The 20661-nt window shown below is 52.1% G+C and overlaps 1 protein-coding gene across 5 annotated transcripts in view; it reads right to left on the bottom strand.

Annotated features, from left to right (window-relative positions):
• The window catches only part of LOC123760403 (transmembrane protein 222), a 57409-nt gene that overhangs the window by 12900 nt on the left and 23848 nt on the right, over positions 1 to 20661 (bottom strand). For all 5 annotated transcript variants that reach the window (XM_045746077.2, XM_045746074.2, XM_045746075.2 and 2 more), the window contains exon 3: positions 13953 to 14163. In XM_045746077.2, coding sequence (XP_045602033.1) covers positions 13953 to 14163 — 211 coding nt within the window. The remainder of the gene's footprint in view (positions 1 to 13952; positions 14164 to 20661) is intronic.

Below are 20661 nucleotides of genomic sequence, written 5' to 3'. Positions count from 1 at the left end.
ATGCAGAATGTAGGTGGGACACCATCAAAGAAGCCACCCACTCGCCATAAAGATGCTGATAAAGAAAAAAAAAAAAAGCATTGAATGTAATTTTACCAATTTCTGGGCAAGCCCAAAAGGCTTCTTGAAGCTATCTTACCGATTAAGTGCTATACTACTTGGTCATCAGTCACACAGTTTTTGTTGTCTACTGGGGACCATGAGCAAGAACCTGGCCCCCTTAGAGAGGTGTATGGAGCAATGGCCCATGTACACTTTACTTTTATAGTTTATCATCTTGCCATCAACCAGGGAAGCACCCACAAAGGTAGGCAAATCAAACCAGATTACTGCATGGTTGAAAAATGAGACCAACACCTTCAAAATATAAAAAGAACTTCCTCAATAAGAAAACACAACCAAAACTTTGTCAAACCAGCCCCCCCCCCCACTAGTTAGCTTCCTCTCTCCCTTGTTAAGGAGATGAAGGGAGCCGGCCCGAGTCAGCCAGGCCGTTACTCGTCTGGTCTAGAATGATGAAAATCCGCCGACCATAGGGAGGGAAGGAAGGAGGAAAGGAAGGAGGGAAGGTGTCATGGAGCCTCTGGGGCTCACCCAGAAATTGGTATTTTATTACATTCAACCCTGGTTTTCTGGGGAAGCTCAATTGTCTCCCTGAAGACAGCTACCCATAGAAAATGGAAAAACAGGGGACGTACCAGGAAGGTGGAAGTACAACAGGTATCAATGCAAAGGCGAGACCGATGGCCGTGACAGATGCTCCAAGGCAAAACAAGGCTGCAGAGGACCAGGTACATTGACAAGATACCTGGTAGCCAAGATCCTGTTAGACTTCCAAAACACAAGTGCTCATATATCGGCCCAAAACACATTACCAAAAACCCAGCGTTGAATGTAATGAAACGCCATTTTCTGGGCGAGTCCCGAAGGCTCCCCAGAGCTTACTAGGCTGATATGCTAATGTCAGACTTTGGCATCAGTCATGTGTATGGAGTTCTTATGGGCCTACCGGGGACCACGAGCCAGAACCTGGGCCCCCTCTAGAGAAGCAAGGGGAGCAATGGCCTATAGAAACCCCCGTGTAATTGGAAGCATTCTATGTCTGCCATCGACCGGGTTAGGCACCCAGAAAGGTAGGCGTCCCAAAACAAACCCCTATTCTGGTGAAAATTGCAACCAAAAGCCGAACGAGTGGATAGAACTCCCCAAACAAAAACGAGCAAACTGGTATGACGTCATTTCTCGTCGCGCCGCTGTCTGCACAGCCCCCCCTTCCAAGGAGGGGTAAGGGGGAGCCCCAGACCTACCGCGCAGGCCATCCACACCCCAGTTCTGAGGCTGGATGTCAAAAACACGTGAAAAAAATGCCGACCGGAGAGAGGGAGGGATGCTGGGGAGCCTCCGGGACTCACCCAGAAAATGACGTTTCATTACATTCAATGCTGGTTTTCTGGGGGGAGCCCCTACGGCTCTCCGGAGCTAACTACCCACAGAGGCAAGAATAGGGACTTACCCGGGAAGCGGTTGCTGCTCACTCCTCAACCCGAAGTCGAGACAACTGGCTGCATCCACCGACCCAAAGCAACACAGGCCCGACCGGGCCCAGGAACATTTACAAGGTAATGAGCAGCCAAGACCCTGTTCGAGCGCCAAAATCACTGCGCCCAAATGTCAGCCCAGGACATATTGCCAAAGACGGCGGCAAGAGCCACGAACTTGCAGATGTCATGGGCACGCGGATATAACGCAGGCTGGCTAGCCTTAATAACCCTGCGGACGACCTGGAAGACCCACACCCTCGAACAGGGAAAAAGGGAAACCGGATCAACCCAAAGCGCATCCACGGACACAGAAGCCGTGGCGCGCAAATAACGGCGGAGAGCCGCAACTGGACACAAAACATGAAGCACCCCCGGCCGAACCAACCAAGCATCAACAACCCAAGGGTCCCTCCGGAATGCAGCAGTTTCATTCTTCGCCAGAAAAGAAGGAGAAGGCTGCTGACGAACAAAACGATCACCCCGACCGAAGGAGCAGAAACCTCTGCGCCGGAGGAGAGCATAAAGCTCACCCACCCAACCCCCAGAGGCCAATGCCAACAGGAAAAGATCCTTTGAAAAACAATCCGGAACCTAGGGGGCCACAACAAAACGAGGAGAAGAAAGAGAGCACTCTGTCCAAAGACCAGGACGGCTCAGGCGGCGCATGAGCAGGCCGGAGGTGAAACAACACCCGAGACAGTTTGCGAAACGGCGCAGACGTGACATCAATACCGAAAGCAAGCTGAAGCGGCTCCGCCAGCGCCGCACGATATGAGGCGACAGTGTTAGGCATACGAAGATGGTCCTGGAACAACCAAGAGAGAAAGGACAACACCACCCTAACAGAAAGGGAAGTACAACGACGAAGACGTAAGAAGAACCGGAAGGACCGCCAGGAAACTTCATACTGCTGCCGAGACGAAGCCCGCAGGTGGGACACTAATAAGGAAGCCACCTGATCACCATAGAGATGATGATAAACTCGAGTAAAAAATACCATACGCGAAGACTCGAGAAGATCGAACCAGCCACGTGACGTACCGGGCCGATCTGTTGGAAGAGGCGGAGCCGCGGAAAAACCTCCGGGTTCTGACACCGAGCAAGCAGTGCCTGAAACCACGGCTGGGCCGGCCACCAAGAGGCCAAGAGGATAACTCTCCCCTGGTAAGTCTCTAAGGGAGTCGGGACCTGGAGCAACAGCTGAACTGGGGGAAAGAGGTACAGGATCCCCACCTCGACCAGTCCTGCCGAAAGGCGTCGACCCCGATGGCCTCGCAGTCGGGAAAGGACGCCACATACAGGGGAAGGCGCCGCGACCACGCTGATGCAAAGAGGTTCACCTCGGGGCAGCCGAACGTCTGGCAAAGCTAACGGAAGGAGTCGGTGTCGACCGTCCATTTCGTGGAGAGGGGAACGAAACAAGACAGGCTGTCGGCTAAGACGTTGGACACACCCCGCACGTGAACTGCCAGGAGAGCCAAACCCCGAGAACTCAACAGACGAGTCACCCGAAGGGACCAGTGCCAAAGAGCCAAGGACCTCATCGAACCCCCCCCCCCCGGTTCAGACAATGAACCACTGGGGAGCAGTCCGAATGGAGCCGGATCATCGACCCCCAGGCAACTCGAATCCTCTGAAGAGCAAACCACACTGCCATGAACTCCCGCACAGTGCTGTGGGCTCGATGGAAGGACGGACCCCACCGACCCTGGCCGGCCTGGTGAGCACTGGTCACAAAGCCCCAGCCGAGAGACGACGCATCCGTGAACACATCGAGCGAGAGCTCAGGTAGGCACTGAACCCCGAAAAACCCGAAGAGGAAGCCGGTGATGCAGCAACCGACGCAAAGCCCCCAGGGTCCGAACCCAGCGATCGTGAGAGACGCGGAAGGGACGTCCCTGAAGGAACCAGAACAGTCGACGAAGCCAAACCCGACACGACGGGTAGACCAGCATCGCGAAGTTCAAGCTCCTGCACAGACCCTCGAGCAACCGTCGGGAGACCCGGGAGCCCCCAGAAACAGGCACAAGCGGGACTGCAGCCGCAGAAGAGACTCCGGAGGAAGAGACAAGGAAGCTGTCCGAGAGTCCCACACAAGGCCCAGCCAGGTCCGAACCTGGGAGGGAACCAGATGGGACTTCCTCCAGTTCACCAAGAACCCGAACCCATCAAGCTGAGAAAGAACCAGATCCCTGGCTAGCAGACAAGCGGACTGGCTGGGAGCCCAAACCAGCCAGTCATCGAGGTGGCCAACACCTGAACACCTAACAGACGCAGACGGGTCACCACGACCCGCGTGAGGCAAGTGAAAACGCAAGGTGCCAGGTTCAAACCAAATGGAAGACAACGAAAGCGGTAAGCATGAAGCCCCACAACAAAACCGAGCCAGTCCCTGAACCCCAGATAAATCGGGATGTGCCAATAAGCGTCCCGGAGGTCTAGGGACATCATCCAAGCGCCCGGCTCCAACAGGAGTTGAACCTGGGACAGCGTGGTCATCCGAAAGGAGGGGCAATGAACCTAGGGGTTCAGACGGGACATGTCCAGAATGAACCGCAGGTCTGCGCAGTCCCATTTCGGGACTGGAAACAGACGGGAAACCCATCTGAGGGACGTCGTCGTTTCGACCACGCCCAAGTGAACCCACTCCAAGATGACCTGACAGAGAGCAGGGAAAGAAGCCTGCTCTGCCAGCCCTGAACCTCCCGCAGGGGAAGGGGCCACCCAACGCCACCGGAGGCCGTGCAAAAGACCCGAAACGCCCACAAATCGTGTGATCAGGCGTGAGCGAACAGCGCAAGCCTCCCCCCCATCGCCCCATCAATGGGGCAAACCGCAAAAGGGCCAGTGCCCCTTACGAGACCCAGAACCTCGCACACAGCGAACACCGCTCCGACCAGACGAAGGCGGGTCCGAAGGAGGCGCCGAACCCGAACCTGACACCAGTGGCCTACCACGATGAGAGGAACCCCGAGCCTTGGCACAACCCTTCCGGGAAGACCCACCACGGGACCCCTGGAGAACTAGCAAGTCCAACATAGGACGGCAAGAAGCCGAAGCAGCCTGAATAAACTGCGCTATGGCTGAAGCCTCAAACAAGAGAGGGCAAAAGGGGGGACGAAAGCCTAAGAGCTAAGGCCCAAGCGGATTCCACAGAGGAGGCAAGCACCGCCTGCCGACACGTGAGCCGGAAGGCATAAAACAGAGCCACCGCATCCCGCAAGATCGGCGCGAAAAGCTTCAGCATGGCAACAGACGAGCGAGCCGCTGAGGCCAAGGCACTAGACCCCGGAACAGCCCCAAGCGCCCCCACATCCTCTGTGAGCCAGTCAGAAGACAGCTCCAGGAGGGAAAAGAAGTGCAAGGCCGCAACCAAAAGGCCCCGAGCGCGCAAGTACTCTGCCACCTGCGCCGCCGAAAGGAGGGGAACCTGCACATGGAGCTGAACGACACCAACATCCCGGGGAAGGGCAGGAGCAAACAAGCACTCATTGAGGTGCTCTAGGTCGCCCCCCAGGAAAACCTGAAGCACCATCAAAGCCTCCCGCCACTCAAGCATGCGGGAACGGTAGAAGGAGTGCCAAGCCTCCAAGGCAAAGACAGGACAGTCTGCCAGCCAGAACAACTCCGGAACCTCGTAACGGCGCCAGAAAGGGAACGAAGTCCCAAACCTGAAAGTCGAGGTATCCATTGCCGAGGCATAATCTGGGTCACGCAGGAGGTGTGCCACAAGGGCCGCCCGCACTGCAGCAGGTTGGATGCGAAAAGCCGAAAACCCCCGGAAAGTCGGAACCGAAGCACCCGGGGGAACACGGAACTGAACCAGGGGAGGGGAAGACACCAAATTTAACTCGTATGCAGAGGGAGGAAAAGAAAACCCCACTCCTTGCAACAGTATGCCCCCCTCAGAGGGCACAAAAACCCAGGCAGGGTCCAGTGGGGCCCAAGACCCCCAAGTTAGCCCCTCCCCAGCCCCAGGGTCCTCTCCAGCAGGATCCGGGGCCGAGTCCTCCCCGCAAGCACCGACCCCACTATACAAGGCCAGCGCAGCCGTAGAAGCAGGATAGAATGAGGCCCACTGGTCAGACCGAAAGGCTTCGGCCGGGGGAGGAGACTCGAATGCCTCCATCGCCACACCGGAAGGGGCATCCCCCGAGGCTGCCCGAGTCTCAAGACCAACTAACCCCTGCCCTGACTCCAAAACCCTCAAGACATTTCGAGGCCGGAAGCAGGGGAGGGGAACCAGAACGCACAACAGGAGGGGAAGGACCAGGAGGTGCGGACTGAACCAGGGTCGAAGCAACCCCCTACCCCCAAGTCCGGGTCCCTATAAGCAAAACGGGGCAGCCGCGGGGCATCCGGGTGAACAACCAACCGAGCGCGTTGCAACAGCCGAAACCTAGAATGCAACATCTGTGCAGTCTGTACCCGAAGATTGTCATCCATAGACTGGGTAAATTGAATCACCAGTAAGCAACAGTACTCACAGGACTCAGGGTCGAAAGTGTCACCGACCCAACAGGCTGCATGACGGAGGCAAAAACAGTGAGGGTCGCCCTGAGACAAGGGGACCGAACAACCCTCAAACTCGCATGAAGCGAGGGGGAACCCCGGGGTCACATCCCATCGAACCCACGCGTCCCCTAGGGGATTCCCAGGGTCCTGAGCGTTTACTTGAAGAGGACTCGCGCTCAGGTAAACCCAGGCAGGGTACTGCTAACCGGCGCCCATAACTACCAAACAAACTGTCTTAAGCTCAACCCCAGGGACGTGTACACTCAAGGGGACCAAGCAGGGGGGCAACACCAAGTAACAGGGTGAGGCCAAACACCAGTGGCAATTAGGGCAGAACCCCTCACCAAGGCAAAAACAAAAAGAAAACCAAAACCCCGCAAGAGGACAATGTACCCCAAGGAACAGAGCCGGCCACTGTGATAGGTGACAACTAGCTGTACAGCGCCCTGCGCCCCTACCAGTGCAAAAACTGCCTCTTACCCTAAGGTAAACTAGGGAAGACAAAACCCCCAAGTACCCAAAGAGCGGCCGAGAAACTTAGCAGTAAAACGGACACACAGAGGCAGACCCCGAGGAACTTGTGGAAGGTAACCCCAAGCTCCAAGGGCAGTACTTACAAGACACCTAGGGAAGGGAACCCTAGGCGCATGCAGCCCGAGTACTGAGGAAAAACTCCTGGCTCTCACACCCCTGGAGAAGAGCAACCACACACAAGGCACAGGGCCGCAAAAAGACCGGAGCCAGAGCACACAACCGAGCCAATAGCATCCGCCTCAAGAACTGGGGTGTGGATCGCCGGCGTGGTAGGTCTGGGGCTCCCCCTTCCCCCTCCCAGGAAGGGGGGGCTGCGCAGACAGCGGCGCGACGACGAATGACATCATACTAGTTTGCTCGTTTTTGTTTGGGGAGTTCTATCCACTCGTTCGGCTTTTGGTTGCAATTTTCACCAGAATAGGGGTTTGTTTTGGGATGCCTACCTTTCTGGGTGCCTAACCCGGTCGATGGCAGACATAGAATGCTTCCAATTACACGGGGGTCTCTATAGGCCATTGCTCCCCTTGCCTCTCTAGAGGGGGCCAGGTTCTGGCTCGTGGTCCCCGGTAGGCACATAAGAACTCCATACACATGACTGATGCCAAAGTCTGACATTAGCATATCACTCTATTAAGCTCCGGGAAGCATTAGGGGCTCCCCCCAGAAACAGCTGATAAAGCAGCATACTGTACTTCTGAACATCATGAGCATGAGGGTAGAATGCAGGCTGGCTAGCTTTGATGACACTGCAGACAACCTGAGACACACAAGCCCTGGAACAGAGAACCCATATCAACCCACAATGAATCCACAGAAACAGAACCAGTGGCACACAGGTAACGGCACAGAGCCTCTACCAGACACAGCGCATGAAACACCCCCGGCAGAACCCATTTAGCTTCCACAACCAAAGGACCTCCCCTCAGCAAGCCAGTCATCTCATTCTTCGCGAGAAAAGAGGGAGCAGGCTGCAAACAAACAAAATGACCACCAGGATCAAAAGAACAAAACCCCCATTGCTGGAGCAGAATATGAAGCTCACGAACCTGACAATCAGATGCCAAGGCAATCAAAAACATAGCTTTCCAGAAACAATCCCGAACCGATGGGGCCACCACAAATCGAGCGGAAGAAAGAAAAGAAAGAACCCAATCCAAGGACCAGGGAGGCTCAGGCAGCACATGAGCAGGCTGGTGGTAAAGCAAGGCGCAAGAAAGCTTTAGGAATGGAGCTGAAGTGACATCAACCTCGAGCGCAAGCTGAAGCGGCTCTGCCAACACCCCACTATACGAAGCAACAGTATTTGGCATAACACGCCAATCAAGTATTGTAGTTATTTTTTATGGGTCAAGGTAAACTGTACTGCATCCACAGAGAGCTATTATATCCCTATTTGCATCATACATGGAAAACCCAGACAGTATTTGTTCAAATAGTGGAATGATGATGACCGCATTCCCTTAGTAATATTCATTACGATAACTTCATTCACCTAGTACATCTTAACCATGAAGTGGTATCAGGATTTTTTCCGTGTCATGGTATACTCCATTACATCCACAGAGAGCTATTATATCCATATTTGCATCATATATGTAAAACCCAGACAGTAACTTTTTAAATCGTCATATGGTGATTACTCCGTGAATCAATAAATGACGATAACCGTATCTAAGGGTTAAATGTAAGGTGTTCATATTGCTGCTGCTCCCTGTGCCTCTAAGGGGGCCAGGTTCTGTCTTGTTGTCCCTGGCAGATGGCACCTAGTAGTATGGCACTGAATCAGTGATAATAGCTTCAGGGAGCCTCTGGGACTAACCCAGAAATTGGCATTTCGTTACATTCAATGCTGGGGTTTTCCTAATTTTGTCTTTTAATTTATAAATACTGTACTGTATTAAAATAATCATTTATATTTAAAAAAAAATTCATTGAGCTTGTACTATACTGCTGTCATATGTATGCGCTCCACATTGATGGCTTATGCTTTTCTTTCAATCTACTGTATACTCTTGCCCATATGGTGTCAATTAGGCCATATGTCATCACCCACAGTATACATCATTACACCATTGAATATTATGTTCATATCCTTTTCACTACTCTCTATGGTTGTAATGTAGTATACCAAAAACGGAAACCACATACAAAACGCAGTCAAATCATAACATAGAATGAAAAGGCAATGTAAAGGATTTGGGTGTACTCATGTTGGAAGACCTTACATTTAAAGAACAATAAAGTAGCTGTCACAACTGCAAGAAAAATGACAGGTTGGATAACAAGAACCTTTCACACTAGAGATGCTGTACCGATGATGATACTTTTCAAGACGCTAGTGCTCTCTAGAGTGGAATACTGCTGCACAATGACAGATCCTTTCAAAGCTGGAGAGCGTGCAGAGATCCTTCACTGCTAGAATCCACTCAGTAACTCAGTAAAACATCTAAACTATTGGGACCAACTAAAGAGCCTAAATTTGTATTCTCTTGAGCACAGGCGGGAGAGATACATAATAATTTCCACATGGAAATTAGTACAGGGGCTGGTCCCAAAACTGCACACAGAAATAACATCACATGAGACCAGAAGGCATGACAGGATGTGTAAAATACCCCCAATGAAATGCAGAGGTGCAACAGGTACTCTGAAAGAGTACCATCATCAGAGTCTCTATCAGCATCAGAGACTCGAGACTGTTCAACATGCTTCCACTACACATAAGGGGCATAACTGGCCGACCCCTCAGTTTTCAAGAGTGAACTTGACAAACACCTCCAAAGGATACCTGATCAACCAGGCTGTGACTCAAACGTCAGGCTGCAAGCAGCCGCGTCCAAGCGCCTGGTTGACCAGTCCAGCAACGAAGAGGCCTGGTCGACGACCGGGCCACATGGTTGCTGAGCCCCGAAATCACGTCAAGGTAACCTAAAGGTAAGGTACCAGGTAAAGCAATCATCAATTTATTTATACTGTATAAATATATACAAGAAGGGTTTATGAGAGTACAAAGCATTGATGTTTTTACATTCTTGTAAAGCCACTAACATGCATAGCAATTCGGGACACATCCACCACACACCTTTCGAGAGTGCCTCCACCCAGTGAAACAATAAATACAGCATTCGATTATTTTTGTGTTTTTCTTACATTTTGCATACAGATTTATAATTCTATAATGCTTTTTTTTTTTTTTTTTGCGCATAGGCAAGTATGACCATTGCTTCACTGCCGCTGTTCTAAGGGTTAAAGTAATTCATGTCTACTACCAGCAGGGAAGGCACCCAGAAAGTCAGAGAAACAAAACAGACCATTGCATGGTTAAAACCGAGACAGCCTCAAAACTGCCAAAAGAACTCCCCCAACTATGAAAACAATCAAACAAAATTTTGTGAAACTAGCACAAGGAAAAAACTTGTGCCAGGGAAACTAGCACAAGCTAGTTTGCCCAACCTTCCCCCGAACAATGAACGAAATGAAACTTGCCTTCCGGTGTTCATAATGCCTCCTCCCTAAGATATTCTCAGGCGAGCGAATTATCAACGGAAAGCGCCAAGCCATTACGACATATAACCCTAGGAGGGGGGTGTCCGGGAGCCTCTGGGGCTCACCCTGAAATTGACATTTCACTGCATTCAATGCTGGTTGTTTGGGGGGGGGGGGGAACCCCTTGAGGCTCCTTGAAGTTGACTACTCACAGAGAAGGAAAATGGGCACTTATCAGGAAAGAGGCAGCACCCCAGGTATATGACAAATAAGCGATATTTGGCCACAACACATAACCCATTGCAACACAATGTTGTTGAGGGCCAAGGATGTTCATGTGAAACATGGCCACCAAGACCCTGTTCGACTGCCAAAACCCTGTGCCCAAATATTAGTCGAAAACATATTTGCATACACAGCCGTCAGAGTGGCATAATTTCTGACATCATAGGTACAAGGGTAGACTGCAGGCTGGCTAGTTTTTTTTATACTGGATGATCTGAGACACAAACCCTGGAACAGGGAACCAGGGAAACCGGATCAACCCACAAGGAGTTCACCAAAGAAAAACCGGTGGCCCAAAAGTAGCAGCATAAAGCCACCACCAGACAAAAGCGCATGATGCACCCCTTGCTGAACCAACCCTGCCATCCACCACCAAAAGACCCCTCGGGAAACCAGCCAACTCATTCTTCACTTAAAAAGGAGCCGGCTACAACTGAACAAAATGCCCACTATGACCGAAAGAAGTAACCACAGGCGCCAAAGATGAGTAACTTGAAAAATGGGAAACCAGAGCCAGAACGACTACAACAGCAACCAGGCACCATCAGAATTAGAACTGAGGGGGGGTGCGGGCCAGCAGACCCAGTTCACCTCCCTCCTTTTCCCAGGTGAAGGGGGAGGTTCAAGTAAGTTTATTGAGAAAATGAAATACTCCAGTACATCTCAAAATGATAAGAGTAGCGTAGGCTATTTCCACCCTCGTCTATTTTAGGTTCCTCAAGGGAGGCTCCAAAACCCATGCAGTACACAATTATTAATCATATTTCACATTTCACATTCCAATGGAAATCACATGGCATACTGAGAGATCTCTTATTGATTATGCTGCACCTGTCATTTCTTGTTTTGATAAAGGTAGACTAAACAAGTTGGAGAAGGTACAATATGAAGCATGACAATAATCTTGGGATGCCCAAGAAATACTATTACTGAGATAATGATGATATGATTGAACTTACAGAGTATTGGGGGATAGAAGTTCAGAGATAAATGAAGCTTTGCCAATTAAATTAATGAGAAGCAAGAGAACTAATGAATTAATCCTCTCACTTCAAAAGGTGGGAAGAAATGAATAATGCATCTGAAAGCATAATAAGTCCTAATGTTCTAATGTTATAAAGCATTATGTCCTTCAAGAATATATTGCATTACCAAATAAACAATTAACACCAACAAGGGAGGAATGCAATGTAGATGCAGTAATTTTTCCCTCTATGTTCTTAGACTCTTTAACTTTGCTTCTGTTTGAAAATTCATTAAGTAGCAATATCGCCTTGGACACAGACTCCCAACATTTTGAGCCTACTACTTGCTCAACACTTACACACCCACTACAATCAAAGGTAACTCTGTTCTTAACTATGCCTTCAAATTCTATTTTTGTAAACCATTTTTCCTAAACTTCTCTGTCAACATTTTCCACCACACTGGGTTGAACCAGCCCATCCTCCTACTTTGGTAGTACAGTACTTATAGTAACGATGAGGACCATAGTACATATATCGACATATATCTTGAGATCTTGAGGATATCTTGAGATGATTTCAGGGCTTAGCATCCCCGCTGCCCAGTCCTCGACCAGGCCTCCTTTTTGTTACACCCCTTCCCCAGGAAGCAGCCCATAGCAACTATCTAACTCCCAGGTACCTATTTACTGCTAGGTAACAGTGGCATCAGGGTGAAAGAAACTCTGCCCATTTGTTTCCGTCTACACAGGGGATCGAACCCGGAACCTCAGGACTACGAATCCAAAGCGCTGTCCACCCAGCTGTCAGGCCCCAAATGAAATACGTACAATAAAATTAGAATGTAGAAATCTGAACTATTGAGTTGGACAAACCAGAAAACTACTTTTTACTTGGGTTGCTTTGATAAACTAAACTAACCTATCCTAACTTCCCTAGAGCTAATATAGTACATGTGTACTATACTAGGCCTAGGAATATTTAAGTTTGTGTTTTAGCTTCATTTATTTTAAAAGAATTACTTACTAGTCAGTATACTACTATCTAAAAGCTAAGAACGTACAAATTCTGACTATAGACCATCATCACAATAGGTACTATCTAAACAGAAGGATGGGTTGGTTGAACAGTCATCACTAGTGGATGATTTTCCTGAGACTTCCACCTGTGATCTTGTTATCTTGAGGTTATCCTGAGATGATTTTGGGGCTTTTTTTTTTTTTTTTTTTTTTTTAGTGTCCTGCGGCCCGGTCCTCGACCAGGCCTCCACCCCCAGGAAGCAGCCTGTGACAGCTAACACCCAGGTACCTATTTTACTGCCAGGTAACAGGGGCATAGGGTGAAAGAAACTCTGCCCATTGTTTCTCGCCGGCGCCTGAGATCGAACCCAGGACCACAGGATCACAAGTCCAGTGTGCTGTCCGCTCGGTCAACCGGCTCCCATACTATACTATACATCCATCATACTCCATCCTCTTCCTTACTTTGTTACCACTTCCGTTTTATTCCCTACTTCACTCTCCACTATATCCCATCTGTTTGCCATAGTTAATTTTTCTAGAGCTTCAATCCTTTTCTCCAACTTTTTGAGGTATTCCAAGATCTGTGTTCCAACCACAGAATCCACGATGCTGCCCTGTACCTCATTACTGCAAGGGTCCACTTTTTTGACTTCGTTTCCTACTGCCACTAGGCTAGCCTTAATCGTCACTGTTTCTTTCACCCAAACGTTGGTCACAGAGGCTATCTTTGTCTCTCCACTGTTTCTTCCTTGTTCCTACTGAAGGATCATGCCTTCCTTCGGAGTTTCGTTTACCCTGCTTATGGGTGCCAGCTTAAAATCTCTCACATGGGGCTTCATGGGACATAGAAAGGAACAAGCATTGTGGATGCCTCAACAATTGCAGCAAGATGGCATAAAAGTTTCTCCTTTGTCAATCCTGACTACACTGTGTCATGTTTCTTACCACACTACCAACATCTGGGGTCAAACTGGCATTTCCAAGCCATATGTGCCATATGTCCCCAACGAGAACACTTCATGCATAATGTAGGCTCCTCAATATATTTTACCACTTTCCTGTATCCAAGTCCTTGTACAAAAAGTCTTTCTGGTGCCTCACTCTTTAACAAGGTAACAATCTGGCTTTGTTTTTCACCATGTACAATGTTCCTCTTAGTCCACACAACACTTTCATTGTTGAGATGAAGAAATTTAGGATCCAAGTAATGTACTGTATGACGAATACTCAAAAACAATAACTTTTGTGTAAATTATTCCCACTTCAGAAGTAACCAAAAATATTCTTTTTTAAATCTGTCATTAGATGTTCCATTGCCTCTTTTGGCCCAACTGTTATGTAGGGCCATTTTTTTTATTTTGTCCAGATTTTTTGTGCTGTCATGATCCTTGTCCAGAGGCCACAGTGGCTCTTACCAAGGCTGGTAACCAAATGGTCATGCTCAGAAAGATGCTTTGTATAGTTACTGAAATCTGTATTTTGGGGATATTTTTACATTCATATTCTACAATTATATTAGGCTTGTATATTTCAATACATTTTAGAAATTCAGTCCTGGGAAGAAACTGTGGTTTAAAGGATTATCTACAAAAGGTTAAACTTACCATTCTACCCATATACTCTTCTGAGGCCATAGACACACAACGGTCAAATGATGTCGGTCCACCCTTAGCTTTGTAAGGGTCTAGTGCCCAATACTTGGTGGGCCAGCCAAATGCCATGTTGTCTTCCGACACAAAGTATGGCCCAGCAAAATCACGTATCACCCCTGAGGTATTACCAATGCCCACGTGACCAATGATTGGGAACAACCATCTGAAATATAATAAAAAAACCAGTGTTGAACGTAATGAAACGTCATTTTCTGGGTGGGCCCCGGAAGCTCCCTGGAGCTATTGTGCTAATACCCAATTCATAGTACTAGGGCATTAGTCAATGGAGTTCAGCCTACCATGGACCATAAATCAAAACCTAGCATCCCCTCAGAGAGGCACAAGGAGCAATGGCCTCTGGAAACAACCTCCTGTGGTTGGAGGGTATCCCTTACCTGCCATCGACTGGGGTTAGGCACCCAGACAGGTAGGCATAAAAAACCAGCGTTGAATGTAATGAAACGCCATTTTCTGGGAGAGCCCCGGAGGCTCCCTGGAGCTTATCGGGCTAATGTGTGTTATGTTAGACCGGGACATTAGCTATGGAGTTCAGACCTACCAGGGACCAGCGCCAGAACCAGGCCCCTTCAGAGAGGTTTCAGGGAGCAATGGCCCTGGAAAACCCCATATGGTTGGGGGTTTTCCTTATCTGCCATCGACCGGGGTTAGGCACCCAGAAAGGTAGGCGCAACAAAACAAACCCCACATGGTAAAAAACTACAACAAAAACCGAACAGAGAGGTAGAAAACTCCCTACAATCCCAAGGAAAACAATCAAACAATCAATTTACTGCCGCGCCGGTCGTCCGCGCAGCCCTCCCCTCCCCGGGAGGGGGAGGGGGGGGGGCCCCGGACCTCACCGCGCCGGCTGCCGTCAGTTCGGAAACTAGGCTTCAACCAACGCGAAAAATCCCGCCGACCGGATGGGAGGGAGGGTATCCAGGGAGCCTCCGGGGCTCACCCAGAAAATGGCGTTTCATTACATTCAACGCTGGTTTTCTGGGGGGAGCCCCTACGGCTCCCTGGAGCTACATACCCAAAGAGAAGGAAAAATGGGACTTACCCGGGAGGCGGTGGCCACAAACTCCTCAACTCGAAGTCGAGACAACTGGCTGCAATCTGCGACCCAAAGCAACACAAGAACGACGAGGAGCAGGGACATTCACCAAATAACGGGCGGCCAGGACCCTGTTCGACTTCCAAAATCCACGCGCCCGAATATGAGCCCAAGACATATTACCAAACACGGCAGCCAAAGCCGCAAACTTCCTAACGTCATGGGCGCGAGGATAGACCGCAGGCTGGCTAGATTTAATAACCCTGCGGACAACCTGGGAGACCCGAGCCCTGGAACAGGGAACGAGGGAAACCGGATCAACCCAAAGCGCATCCCCAGCCACTCCGGCCGAAGCGCGCAGGTAACGGCGAAGTGCAGCAACAGGACACAACACATGATGCACCCATGGCCGAACCAACCAAGCATCAATGACCCACGGACCCCTCCGGAAAGCAGCCGTCTCGTTCTTCGCCAGAAAGGACGGAGAAGGCTGCAAACGGACAAACCTACCCCCAGGACCAAAAGAGCAGAAACCCCTGCGCCGGAGGAGAGCATGAAGCTCCCCTACCCGGCCCCCAGAGGCCAATGCCAACAAAAACAAAGCCTTGGAAAAACAATCAGGAACCGAAGGGGCCACCACAAACTGAGGAGAGGAAAGATAGGAGAGCACCCTGTCCAAGGACCAGGACGGCTCAGGCGGCGCATGAGCAGGCCGGAGGTGAAACATAGCACGGGAAAGCTTACGAAACGGGGCGGATGTGACGTCCACCCCGAAAGCGAGCTGGAGCGGCTCCGCCAGCGCCGCACGATACGAGGCGACAGTATTAGGCATCAAATGACGGTCCTGAAAAAGCCAAGTAAGGAAGGACAAAACAACCCGATCCGAAAGAAAAGACAACCTACGAAGAGCCAGAAAATGGCGAAAGGAACGCCAGGAAACTTCATACTGTCGCCTAGACGAAGCTCTCAGGTGGGACACCATCAAAGAAGCCACCTGATCACCATAGAAATGGTGATACACCCGCGTCAAAAAGACCAGACGCGAAGAGCAGAGGAGAAGGTCGAACCAGCCCCGTACCGGATCGGGCCGACCTGCTGAAAGAGGCGGAGCCGCGGGAAACGTCCCGGGTTCGGGCACCGAGCCAAAATCACTGGAAACCAAGGCTGGGCCGGCCACCAAGGGGCCACGAGGACTACTCTCCCCGGGAATGTCTCTAACCGAACCAGAACCCGAAGCAACAGCTGGACCGGAGGAAAAAGGTACAGGTAACCAGAACGTCCGCCAGAACGTTTGACACTCCCCGGACGCGAACCGCACGGAGAGCCAAACCCCGAGAATCCAGCAGACGAACCACTCGAAGGGACCAACCCCAAAGAGCCAAGGACCGAAGAGAACCCCCGCGGTTCAGGCAATGAACCACCGGAGAACAGTCCGAATGGAGGCGAATGGTCGATCCCCGAGCGACCCGAATCCTCCGAAGCGCGAACCAGACAGCCGCGAACTCCCGAACCGTGCTGTGAGCCCGATGGAAGGACGGACCCCACCGTCCCTGGCCTGCCTGGTGAGCACTGGTCACAAAGCCCCAGCCGAGAGACGACGCGTCCGTGAACACATCGAGCGAGGGCTCGGGAAGGCGCCAAGGCACCGAACCCCGAAAAATCCGAAGAGGAAGACGGTGACGCAGCAACCGACATAAGACCCCCGGAGGGCGAACCCAACAATTGCGAGAGAGGCGGAAAGTACGTCCCCGAAGGAACCAAAACAGACGCCGAAGCCAAACCTGACCCGGCGGGTAGACTAGCATGGCGAAGTTCAGACTCCCGCACAACCGCTCGAGCAACCGCCGAGTGACCCGGGACCCCCTCAGAAACAGCAAACGGCGGTCCCGCAGCCGCCGCAACGCCACCGGAGGGAGAGACAAGGAAGCGGTCCGAGAATCCCAAACAAGACCCAGCCAGGTCCGAACCTGGGACGGAACCAGATGGGACTTCCTCCAGTTCACCAGGAACCCGAACCTGGCAAGCTGGGAAAGAACCAAATCCCTGGCGAGCAGACAAGCTGACCGACTGGGAGCCCACACCAGCCAGTCGTCGAGGTAGGCCAAAACCCGAATCCCTAGAAGACGCAGACGGGTCAACACAACTCGGGTCAGACGCGTGAAAACGCGAGGTGCCAGATTCAGGCCAAAAGGTAGGCATCGAAAACGGTAAGCGTGACGCCCTACCACGAAGCCTAACCAGTCCCTGAACCCCGGATGAATAGGAACGTGCCAATACGCGTCCTTGAGGTCCAGGGACACCATCCAGGCACCCGGCTCCAACAGAAGCCGGACCTGAGACAGAGTAGTCATCCGAAAGGAGGGGCAAGGAATCCAGGGGTTCAGACGGGACAAGTCCAGAATGAACCTCAGATCCGCACAGTCCCGTTTCGGCACTGGAAACAGGCGGGAAACCCACCTGAGGGACGTAGTCGGTTCGACCACGCCCAAGCGCACCCACTCCAAGATGACTTGACGAAGCGCAGGAGAAGAGACCTGCCCTGTTAGCCCCGAACCCCCCAAAGGAGGACGAGTCGCCCAACGCCACCGCAGGCCGGATGACACGACCGAAAAGGCCCACAAATCGTGGGACCAAGCGTGGGCAAACAGAGCGAGCCTCCCCCCCATCGCCCCGTCAACGGGGCAAACTGCGAAAGGGCCGACGCCCCGTACGAGAACCCAACCGTCGAACAGGGCGAACACTGCGCCGCCCAGACGACGCTGGCCCCAAAGGGAACAACGGCTCAGAAACTGGCACCAAAGGCCCACCTCGACCAGCGGAAACCGAAACCCTGGCACGACCCCTCCGAAACTGCCGAGAACGACTGCTCCGGAGAATCAACAAGTCCGCCATAGGACGACAACTAGCCGAAGCCGCATGCAGAAACTGGGACACTGCAGACTCTGCAAACAGCAACGGACAAAAAGGAGACGAAAACCTAAGAGCCAGGGCCCAAGCGGAATCCAAAGAGAGGGCGAGCACAGCCTGATGGCACGCGAGGCGAGAAGCAAAAAACAGAGACACCGCTTCCTTCAGGATGGGCGCAAAGAGCTTCAACAGTGCAGCCGACGCCCTAGCTGCCGAAGAAAGCGCCCCGGACGAAGGCCCTTCACTCAACGCTCCCACATCCTCCTCGAGCCAAGCAGAAGAGAGCTCGAGAAGGGAAAAGAAACGCAAGACCGAAGCCAAATGCCCACGGGAGCGCAACTCCTCCGCAACCAATGAAGCCGAAAGCTGAGGAACCTGCACGTGAAGCTGGAAAAGGCCAACATCCCGAGAAAGCACAGGAGCGAATAAGCACGCATTAAGGTGCTCAAACTCGCCCCCCAGGTAAACCTGCATAAAAGTAGCAGTCTCGCGCCAATCAAGCGTGCGGGTCCGACAGAACCTATGCCACGCCCCCAACGAAAAGAAAGGGCAGTCTGCTAGCCAGGAAGACCCCGGAACCTCCAAACGCACCCAAAAACGGGAAGAAGAACCGAACTCAAACGAGGACGGATCCATTGGGGAGGCATAACCCGGGTCTCGCAAGAGGTATGCAGCAAGAGCTTCCCGAGCCACCTTCGCGGAGAGACGGGAAGTAGCAAACCCCTGTAAAGACGGAGCCGAGGTACCCAAAGGCGCCCGGAACCGAACCCGGGGAGGAGCCGAACCCAAATCATATTCATACAGGGAGGGAGGATAAGAAAACCCCTCCCCCTGCAACAATAAACCCCGTGGGGAAGGCAAAAGCACCCAAGTGGGGTCACAGGGGGCCCAAGGCCCCCAGGCCGACTCCCCCCCAGCCCCAGGATCCCTTACGTCGGGACCCGGGGCAGAGCCGTCCTCCAAACCCTCTACCCCTGAAGAAAAGGTAGAGTCCAAGGGAAAGGCAGACAAGGGGGCCTGCTGGTGGGACCCAGAAGCCTCGGCAGGAGGAACCGGCTCAAATGCCTCCGTCCCCGACCCGGATGGGGCAGCCCCCGAAGCAGCCCGAGTCTCTCCACCAACTAAATCCTGTGCCAAGGCCGAAAACCGCATACGTTTCGGAGCCGGACACAGGGGGGGTGGTGCAGGAAGAACCACAGGGGAAGGACCAGAGGGCGTAGGAGTCAAAGCCATAGCAATCAACGCCCCCAGGTCAGGGTCCCTAAAGCCAAAACGGGGCAGCCTTGGGGCATCCAGGCGGGAAACCGACCTAGCGCGTTGCAATAACCTAAATCTAACATGCAACGCTGATGCTGCCTGTACTCTAATAGGAACATCCTCAGAGTAAAACCTGAGCACAAGCAGAGAACAGGACTCGCAAGACTCCGGGTCAAAGGTGTCATTGACCCAACAGGCAGCATGACGGAGGCAAAACAGGTGACTGTCACCCTGAGACAAGGGCACACTGCAACCTTCAAACCCGCACAAGGCAGGCTGGAACTCGGGAGACGCATCCATGGGTCCCCGAGCCCCGACAGGGGTTTCCTGGGCCCGTAGGGTAGCAACTACGGGAAGCCCGGGCAAGGTGTTGCTAACCGGTTAAGAAACCCAAACAAAACACGGGTAAATGATAATACTGAAAACCCCTGGGACGTGTACAAGCACGGGGGCCTAGCAGAGGACCACCAAAACAATACCAGGGGAACTATGGGCCCACGAGGCAGCACCTCCACCAGGCAACCAAAAACAAAACAAAAGAAAAACCCCGCAAAAGTACACCGTCCCCAGAGCAACAGGAACCGGTCGCCGCTTAGGTGGCAGGCCGCGCAACACCTTGACGCCCTAACCAGCACAAAACCACTCCCTACCCAAGGCCAAACAAGGGCCCCAAGCCCCAGCTGGCCCCAAGGGCGAGGCAAATGCCGAGCAGCAAAAACCTCTACGGGAGCGGTTCCCGAACGCCCCAGAGAAGATAACCCTGACACGCAAGGGCAGTACTCACAGGGCGCCTAGGGAAGGAAGCCCTAGACGCATGCAGCCCCGGCACTGATGAAGTACTCCTGGCCACCGCACACCACAACAACAGCAGAGAACGCCACACGAGGCAAACACCGCCAAGGAATTTGAGGCCAGAGAAGCGTCTATCCCGGTTGACACTAGCTTGCGAACTGACGGCAGCCGGCGCGGTGAGGTCCGGGGCCCCCCCCTCCCCCTCCCGGGGAGGAGAGGGCTGCGCGGACGACCGGCGCGGCAGTAAATTGATTGTTTGATTGTTTTCCTTGGGATTGTAGGGAGTTTTCTACCTCTCTGTTCGGTTTTTGTTGTAGTTTTTTACCATGTGGGGTTTGTTTTGTTACGCCTACCTTTCTGGGTGCCTAACCCCGGTCGATGGCAGATAAGGAAAACCCCCAACCATATGGGGTTTTCCAGGGCCATTGCTCCCTGAAACCTCTCTGAAGGGGCCAGGTTCTGGCGCTGGTCCCTGGTAGGTCTGAACTCCATAGCTAATGTCCCGGTCTAACATAACACACATTAGCCCGATAAGCTCCAGGGAGCCGTAGGGGCTCCCCCCAGAAAATCAGCGTTGAATGTAATGAAACGCCATTTTCTGGGTAAGACCTGGAGGCTCCCCGGAGCTATCCAGACTGATGTGCTAAT

Source organism: Procambarus clarkii, chromosome 39 (assembly GCF_040958095.1).
Source record: "Procambarus clarkii isolate CNS0578487 chromosome 39, FALCON_Pclarkii_2.0, whole genome shotgun sequence".
NCBI lineage: Eukaryota > Metazoa > Arthropoda > Malacostraca > Decapoda > Cambaridae > Procambarus > Procambarus clarkii.
The sequence above is the reverse complement of the archived record's forward strand: the minus strand, read 5'-3'. Positions and strand labels throughout refer to the sequence as shown.